Source organism: Haliotis rubra, unplaced genomic scaffold, assembly GCF_003918875.1.
Source record: "Haliotis rubra isolate DU_JTF1 unplaced genomic scaffold, ASM391887v1 Scf1736, whole genome shotgun sequence".
In the NCBI taxonomy this organism is placed as follows: Eukaryota; Metazoa; Mollusca; class Gastropoda; order Lepetellida; family Haliotidae; genus Haliotis; species Haliotis rubra.
In genome coordinates, this window is record NW_025765710.1 from 1,046 (window position 1) to 10,757 (window position 9,712).

General features: G+C 41.7%; 1 protein-coding gene across 1 annotated transcript; it reads left to right on the forward strand.

The window, feature by feature from the left end:
* Positions 1-1,265: 1,265 nt before the first annotated feature.
* LOC124272847 lies at positions 1,266-4,533 on the forward strand. The gene is made up of 3 exons (XM_046708068.1): positions 1,266-1,391; positions 3,151-3,564; positions 4,106-4,533. Exons 2-3 carry the CDS (start codon positions 3,234-3,236, stop codon positions 4,216-4,218), a joined length of 444 nt encoding a protein of 147 aa, XP_046564024.1. The 5' UTR covers positions 1,266-1,391; positions 3,151-3,233; the 3' UTR covers positions 4,219-4,533.
* Positions 4,534-9,712: the final 5,179 nt, after the last annotated feature.

A 9,712-nucleotide genomic window follows, 5' to 3' on the forward strand; every position in this document is an offset into this window, starting at 1 on the left:
CCCCTTCCAATCGACTTGCAGAAATAACAATAAAGAATTGGTAGGTGTCATGGTGGTGTTCGATAGGCTATTATCCATGATTATGTTTACATTAAATTTTAATCGATTGCATACGATTGTAGGGGAGGGGGTAGCGTGCACCAGAAGTGTCCGGCCTTGTCATGATGTATCATTGCACTGTGAAGCATTTCGAGTCGGGTCATCTCAAGTCTTTATATATTTTAAAAAATCTGTAATCCCTCGCAAAGACACGAGGGCCTGTGGTCCTAGTACCGTTGCTGTCGTTGACGTCGCTGTTACAAAACGATTTCTCAGATGAATTGTCCGGATGTAACGATCATCATCGGGCGTTGTCACACATGTTCGACCTCTCTTAGGCCTGTCTGACATGTTTTGTCTGATGACAGTTGCTCGGGTGCAGCCGAAGATTCAGACAATGACAGTGTGCTTAGCTCCTTGTAGGGCCATTCCGACATCTCACTCTCTCCTTCGATTTGCCTCAAATTTGTGTTCTTTTATAACTGTGTTACTCACGTGTCGCGCAGGCCGTTTTATACCGTCAGTATGCACGTGCATACGTGTTACATCAGAAAAAGTCGTTTTTGGAGTTTTTTCGACGTTCCGGCGATTCGCTAACTTGTTTAGCCGTTTGTTCCATAAAAGGATGGGTCTGTACGTGTGACATGGCACAGTATGATTTTATCACTTCATTTGATATTTTTGTGAATTTTATGTAATATTGTGCGGTGTATAGTTTTCTTTTGAGCACTAGTTTAATTTTGAAAAATATTTGAAATGTCTCATATCAATGTCACCCATGTGCTTCCTTTTTTGGGAGAGTTCAACACGCACACGCATACGCACACGCACACACACACGCATGCATTGATACACACAGAGGCATACATGTATGCATGCATGGATACACACGCATGCACACATACACACTTACATACAAACACACGCACGCACGCACGCACACACACATACACACATACACACATACATACATACATACATACATACGACCTCTCACTCACTCGGAACAGCATCTCGGAACCTCAGATGAACATTTTCTATATACAGACAATGCTATTGGTCTCCATGACCCTTGAACCAGTTTAATCATCATGTAAACATACAGGCAGTATTGAGTATCTGAGAAACCGGACCCAGGTGATATTGGATACGGATTGATAACCTAGGGCCATATCCCATGTCCATTCCTCCTAGTGCCCCCTTTACCCGCCAGTGTTGTTTTACAGACGCCGATCGAGGGGGTCAGAACTTGTTGGACGATCACAGCAACATCGTTGACGGGGAGAGTTGTATACGTCATATTCTGAGAATGAGGACTTGGCTGTTGTTGCTTGTCGTCACGGCTGCCGTTGGTGAGCATAACCATACTCATTTACACACTGATCTCGGCAAGGACTGTAGATATCTATGTGCATGGTTATTGTTGAACTTACAACTCGATAAAGGTCAATGCCATATGTCTTCAGAGGTTTATACACACATCTATAACTATATGAACACCTGGGTGCTTTTCAAATTAAGCTTTTGACTCAATCCACAATATGTAATTTCTTTGATACACAATGCCATTTAGACAGTGGTCATATGTAACACAGCCGTGGTGGCTGAGTGGGTTAGATGTTGACTTTGTGTGCTGGCGAATAGGTGCTCAACCTAACTAAAGTACGAGAATCTATATTTCACTGAGAAAGTGTATACCAAATATAACATGTGTTACATATCTGTTCTTGCCATCAATGTGACATCGGGGTCGCAGGTGGCCCTCGAGACTGCTACAAAAAACGTCCATCAAGGCTGTCAGGAACCCTCCATCGTTGGTTCGAACCCTTGTAGATCCCGAGTATGTTTATATGTTCCACAACACGTCATTTCTTGCCATCAAGACATTGGAGTCCTAGGTGGCCCTTAAGTGCTGAAATTCACGTTCCAGAGTTATGTCCCTTTGTTGTGTCAGGACCCGTGATCGTTGGTTCGAACACTTGCCGATCCTGAATATGTTTATATGTTTATCAGCATCATGTTAGTGCTCACCGAAGTAATAAGGGAGTTAGGCACAAATGCTGGGCACATTCATCAACAACTGAATTTAGAAAATGCAGAATAAAATATAAAAACGCGACAATGTGACAACTAATTGTCGTGTTATCACGAAACGAAAGTAAGGGTGAGTGGATGAATGAATGAGTAGGTGGATGGGTGGACCAGGGAGTGGATAAATGTGTTGAGGTGTGAGCAGGTTTGGTATTGGGTGAGTGAGTGTGAATATCCCAGGGAGTGGATGTGTGGTTGGACGGGCGGGTGGTGAGTGAGTGAGTGAGTTTGCAGATTTGTTGGTGAGTTTATGAAAGGTTGCGTGAGTGATTGAGTATGGTTTTACGCCGCTTTTAGCAATATTCCAGCAATATAACGGCGGGGGACGCCAGAAATGGGCTTCACACATTGTACCCACATGGGGAATCGAACCCGGGACGAGCAAAGGTTGCGTGTCTCAATGTTAATATCACATGAACTCATCTTGAATTCATCTATTAACATGGGGAAGAGGACAAAGTTTTACAAATATTATATTACATGCGATATGTTAAGGATTGACACTTAAGAGTCATTACTTAATTTAAGAAATGTTTTGTTACCCAAACCACGTTCCAATATCTCAAATATGCTATGGATCAAATGACTGGCGCCCCATTGTCACTGTCCAGGAACAGAGTCCCGTGGCATGATGACCACATCGAGTCTATTTTCAGACGTTGTGCCACCTTTATCTGCATCTACATCTTTATATCCTTAAGATAGCAATCTGCGGAGTAGAGATACTCGTCACAACCCCTACCCGCAATAAGACGGGGTTTTTCACGGTTCGGTCTACTGCCGTTTTCGAACAGTATTTAGGGAAGGAAGGCCCAATAACTCAGATATAGAACTTTACCTCTTTTATGAAACCCTTGGACATGGGTCTGGTGTCAACAACATATTTCGGTCGAATCTGGCATTTTAGCCCTTGGAACTTTATATGATGACCATTTCATTGAATCTGTGTTCACGAGGAAAACGTTTCCTGATCTCACGAGAAAATAAAATATAATGCGTAATATTTTTCTGTTGTTTCAGTGGCGGTCGTGTTTGCAGAGGAGGATGATCAAAGTCATCATCTGACAAAAGCGTAGTCGATCACGCGAACGTATAGGTTACGGATGCACGGACTGCTTTGGCCGAGGCAGTCGAGGGAGGTCGTCGGTACGGAGGCCGCAGTCGCGGAGGTTACAGTCATGGAAGTCATAGTCATGGACATAGACGTGGTAGTAGTGGAGGGCGGAGTCGTGGAGGAAGACGCAGCAGGGGTCGACATAGTCGAGGTCGTAGTGGAGGAGAAGCAGAGGTGGCCACTCGTCGAGTCAGACGAGTACGATAACAGTGGACAACCATCTTGCAGGTGCCCGTTCCAGTTTCAAGGTCAACAGGGATGGAGCCAAAGACCACAGTTTGGTTCAGTAGGCTACGGGCGTCAAAGCGGACAAAGAGACGGTGAGTTGCACCTGCAAAGAGCATATTTGTTAAGTCCTGCACGCATTTTCATCAGGTAATTAGGATACTAAATCTTTATTACAGTTGTAAATTATTTCGCAACTAAAGATTCTCTCAGTGAGGAGGTAATGTCAGTGTACACTCTCTAGGTAGGAGAACTATCAGTGGTGGTGGTGGTAGTAGTAGTAGTACTAGTAGTAGTAGTAGTAGTAGTTGTAGCAGTGGTGGTGGCAGTACTAGTAGTAGTACTAGTAGTAGTAGTAGTAGTAGTAGTAGTAGTTGTAGCAGTGGTGGTGGCAGTACTAGTAGTAGTACTTGTAGTAGTAGTAGTAGTAGTTGTAGCAGTGGTGGTGGCAGTACTAGTAGTAGTAGTAGTAGTAGCGGCGGTGGTAGTGGCGGTAGTGGTAGTAAGTAGCAGCAGCAGTAGTAGTAGTAGTAATGTTAACATTTGCAAGGCCAAGATCTATATCCACAGATTCACGCTGCCATAGGGTTTGGGTGTATGAATACATCAGGTGACTGCTGTTGTTTGTGTTCCCAGGATACTACCGTCAGTGGTACAGAGCTTTCTCCACCCACCCCTGCTGCGGAGGTAGGACTGGCACCATCACCTTCCTTCAGAGAACACAAAGGATCTCGCCAGGGCCCCGGTAACGTCTTAAACATCACTAACACTGCCAATAAGGTGTTGAGCTATGACGTCTTCAATAAACATTCACCTGAGAAATTTGTTGTTATTTATTGTTCAAAGTTTGTTTCTTGTTTAACACCGCAATATTCCAGCTATATGGCGGCGGTCTGTAAATAATCAAGTCTGGACCAGACAATCCAGTGATCAACAGCATGAGTATCGATCTACGCAATTGGGATACGATGACATGTGTGTCAACCAAGTCAGCGATCTGACCACCCGATCCCGTTAGTTGCCTCTTACTACAAAGTACGGGTTGCTGAATACAATAACTTGGATCTTCGTTGTTTTATTGTTCAAGAATGGAGTCGAGTGAGTGAGTTGAAGTTCGAATGAGTGCATGCAAGTTGGGAGCTGGGATGAGTGAGGTAGTGAGTGTGTTGGTGGCGGGCTGAGTAGTGAGTGAGGTGTATTGGGTGTGTGTAGGAGTGATGTTATAACCGGGTTTAACCCCACCTTCTACCCTGCCAGGCTTCCATGGCTATTTCGTGTAAGGGAAGCATGTTGACAATAATATTATTAACTATATAATCCGGCTAGCCGGACCGGGTGATGGGTGGTCAGAATGGATACTGACAACTATTGCCGTTAAGTTTTCATTCAAGAAGAATACAATACCAGGTTACAAAGCAAGTCGTCTTGTCTGTCCAATATTGACAGCGGAATCAGCCGGAGTGATCGAACCCGTGTTTCCTACCATTTGTTACAGGGGTAATAACAAGTTCCATCTTTGAATATATTTTGTTATATCTGGGGGCGAACCCCCGATCCTCCGTTCTCTGGGCAGCATTATAGAGGCTTGCACTAGGGATCAGAGGAACAGAAAGATATGGTGAAACATAACCAGTGTCATATATAGAGAATACGTGGTCTGATTAAATACGGATTATACCAAACGCAGTGTCCCCCTCCTATGGTATCTGACCAGAAACAATAGGAAGGTCACGAGTTTCGTATAATTCGTATGTATGTAATTCGTATGACCTGAATTATAATAACATGTATTATAAGTTGTAGAATGAACGAAAACACGTGTTTGTTCTGAATGAGAAAGTAGTTCCGTCACAACGTGACCTAATTGAGGTCATCGGTTATCCAATCATGTCAGGTCAAGTCGTTACGGCACAGGTCAACGCGATACGACACTCGTGTGACATACGAGATTAGTACGCAACTGCCCATACGTTGACCACATATCAATTTTGCCTAGCAACCATTGTTTCTGTATTCGTCGTCTGTGACGTCATTAAACAATTGAACATGACATGACTGAAGAGGACCGTCACACTTGCTTACCGTGTTTTACTGCACAAATGTACATGAATAAGATGGATAATAAAGAAATTATTACACTCGAGCAAGCGTATCATACGACTTGTACGAAACTCGTGCAAATTTATGCATTGCCCGAGCGAGAGCGAGTCAATACAAAATTTCAAATTCATTTCATATCAGTCGTATGACACACATGCTCGTGTAACAATCTGTATCTAACAAGGAGTGATGTGTGAATCGATCAATCCATATCTCTCTACACTGCTCCGTAAGCAAAACCAGGAAGCTCATTTTGTTGTTCAACTCGACCAGATCAGGTTGGAGGAACAGCTCGCCATTGAAACAATCTCAAAGTGAACTTCACTCGACAATGGCAGCGAGGATTCGAAAAGGTAGACTGCTTATGTTCAGGGTCTTTAAATAATTATCAATTTATATATTTAATCATTTATATAAGGTTTTGTCGTCTTTATTGACTGTAGATTGTGTACGGCATACACCATGACCGCAGATATAAATAGCCTATCCCCTTTCTGTTTGTTTCTGCTACTGGTAGGCCAGAACGTTCTAAGCCTTTTTGCGAACACCTGATTTTCAGAATGCCATTGATACAATTTCCACCCTGTTTTGCCCCAACGAGACTGAATAGTCTCTGTCGTTGACTTTATATTGTTGACTGATCTGTAATTTGATGGCAAATGATAACCCACTGAACTTTGCATGCTGATATTCCAGCTATCCGGTTTTAATGGTTGTTTTCATAACATGCGAATTTATTGAACAACGCATAGGAAATAACTCACAACGGAACAGGTCCACCACTATGTATGGTGTCCGAAAATTGCCATCGCGTGGCGCGTAAAAAAAGAACGACGTCTTGCGCGACGTCGCTTTTTAAAATATATTTTGGCAACAAAAATAACGGACGACGTCTGACTTTTATACCACTAGGGTATGTTAATATGTCCATTGTTCTGGCAGGTTGATTTTCTGTGTATCAACCTTCTACATGCACGATGCAGAGGTTGATATGTGGATAACAACCTTGGCGGTGCAGGAAACGCACGATGCAACAAGCAATGTACGAGTCCATTCGGCGCCCACGCGCAGTATAAGTAGGTTAGCACACACACACACACACACACACACACACACACCCCTCTGCAGGGCTGATTCAACGGCCTGACGGCTCGAGCGTTGAAATCCATATCACCCTTGAGAGGAGGGTGCTAACGTATACATATCTAAAGGTTATCGGCATCTGAACGTGGCTGACCAAGGTTACGCCTAAAAAGAAGAATCGTTAAACGAGACAGGATTTAAAACGCAAAATGCTTCAGTCACTCCCGATAAACATTTCTGTCGACCCTGAAAATGTTTTTAAATCTATATCCAATCAAATACCACCCTATAAGGCCACTGTTCATTGTATGTAAGGCTTACCCATCTGCAAATGAAACGATCTCTTCCTACACTCTCAACATAATCACCGCCACTATTGTTCGGTCTGGCATACCTCGGGACGTCAAAAGCAGCTTTAACCTCACACATGTATCTTGAATTGTGTTTTAATTCACAGGTTAGTATTATATTTACCTATATATCACTTTTCCAGCCCTTTCTCTCTCCTTTTCAACATAGCCTCAATCAAAAGTGTTAAGTCTCTGTTGGCCCCACTTGGCCCGGGCTGTCAAAAGCATCTTAAATCTCACACATGTATCATGAAATGTGTCCAGATTCATAGATTAGCATTATATCTACCTACATGTCACTGTATAAAGTTCTAAAACGTAGTATTTGAAGCAAACACGTTGCTCAAAGTGAAGCCCGCTTTTCCATATTCTCAACAGAGTTGCTATATCACAAGCGTTCGGTCTGGCTTGGCCCGGGCTCTCAAAAGCACCTCATCCTCAACCTACACCTCACATATGTATCTAAATTTTGATTAAATCCATAGATGAGTATCATGTCTACCTAAACGCCACATTGTGATGTTACAAAATGCCACATGTAAAGCTAACGGGTTACAACTGAAAGAACGTAACACAGTATTAATATTAATGTCTTGTTGTTGTTGCCATTTATTCGAAAGAAGAGCAGGTACCAATTTTAATGCAAAGTAAACGGTAAATAAAAAGTTCAGCATTCAACCGGAGCCAAGACCTTATGGTACATTATTAATGTACGTATTGAATGAATGCAAACGTATTTAACAATCCTCCTGTCTGGATAACATGCCACCAAAGAGCACAGATAATATCTGAAGCTAGGTGTTTCTGTCCTGTTAGTTTCAGTTGAAGCCCATCATATGCAATGAAGTCCTGCCTTACTCTCCAAGAACACATGAAATGAGGATGGTCTACATAGGTCATTCCATTCGCTGCGCAGATGTGTTTCAGTTTCTGGTTCAGGGTGTAGGCCTTCTTGTTCAGGGCATCATGGTTTGCACGGCCTTGTTGCCATCTATTTCGGTACCTTGCGGGTGACACCAGAAAGAAGGACAACAACCCTGTGCAAACATAGCATATAAAAAACATTATGTGCACCCATCAGTTCTTTTGCCCAACCGCTGAAATCTGAAAACAGAATTAACTCAAAAGTGATATATTGTCTGACAATGCTTTGGACTATACGTGGCCTTACTTTGCAGCCGTTTGTTTACACGCAAATGTCAAACTGTGTTTCACAGTTTATAATAGGAGTGCACAAAACTTGATAAAAAAATGATAATATTCAGAACTGACCCGATTAGGGCAATTTGTGTAGATCATTGCTAGTGAGCGATGCACATCCTCATAGTACTGTGTTTATGCTAAATCCCTTTAAATAAAAAGAGTATTTGTGTCATAATTCCATGCATTTATTGCATGTGAAGAAATAATGTACATCATTTTCGACTGGATGACCACACAAACACGAGGGGCTGTCGATGATATATGTCTGTCAAACCTATCGGCATCCAAATCAATACAATAGAGAGCTTGAAGCGAGAATGGATAATTTGGCATATTCTTGATCTATAGTTAAGGTCAAAGATACTAGTTTTGTTATAAGTTCTGCATAGCGAGTTTTGGGATAAGGTAGCAATATTTTGACTTTCAGGACTTTGGGAATTCCATAGTGTTATTGTAATAGGTAAAAGTGATCTGGCATATGTCTACATTTAACTGTCCGCGCTGATAAATGTCCACTGAGGTTATAATGATTAGTATTAGGTATTGTAGGTAAGAGCTATTGAGTCGAAAGAGTATTCTTCATTTTATAAAATGTTGTCAGTTTAGAATATCTATACGCTCTTTAAATGGTTTTTGGTTAGTTTCTTCATATATCATGTTTTGGCTTGTTCCTCGAACTGCACCACTTATTGATCGCAATGCGCCTAGGTACAATTTCTCTAGTAAAATTGACTGAATAATATCGGTGATATCGCCTCGTCAAAAGCCTTCAGTAAACAATCCAGAGGAACATTATAATTTCTAGATTTCTTTAAAAGACAGAACATGGCTTTAGATGCGCTCTCTGATAAACATTTGATTGCTGACCTCAAGTTCCTTTTTTCTACTGAATATAACACATAAATATGTGTAATTATCTACGATCTCAATTTCGGTATTTTCCAAATAAAAAGATAAACTACAGTTTTTGGACGGCCGGTTTCCAAAGACAAGGACTTTACATTTTTTCAGGTTGACGTCCAATTTCCAGGTATTGCAATAGTTTTAAAAAAAATAATGTTCTCTGGAGTTCAGTAGCAGAATCAGCAAGTAGGACCGTGTCATCCGCATAGAGAAGCATTAAGAAACAAATACATAATTGCACATGTAAATTGTTCGTATCGCCAATTTTAACAACCGTGCATCCGTCTTTCAGTAGGAATGTTTGAAGATCATTGATGAAGAGACAAAATAACAGAGGTGATAAATTTTCTCCTTGCCGCACGCCTGAATAACATGGAAAATACTGTGATACGGCACCATTTATAGACACACATGACCTGATATTTGCATACATATTTTGGACTAACTGGAAGAATTTACCCTTAACACCACATTTTTCAGTACTTTGTCGAAGGCTTTTGAGAAATTAATAAAAGCGCAAAATAATTTTCCCTTTCTTCGTTTAAGAATCTGAATAAGCATATCCAAGACAAAGATGTGATCAGTTGTAGAGTAACTCTTTCTA

Coding starts and splice junctions, on each gene's coding strand:
- LOC124272847 (XM_046708068.1), top strand. CDS start 3,234: ATGCACGGACTGCTTTGGCCGAGGCAGTCGAGGGAGGTCGTCGGTACG. Junction 3,565..4,105: donor TCAAAGCGGACAAAGAGACG/GTGAGTTGCACC, acceptor TTGTGTTCCCAG/GATACTACCGTCAGTGGTAC.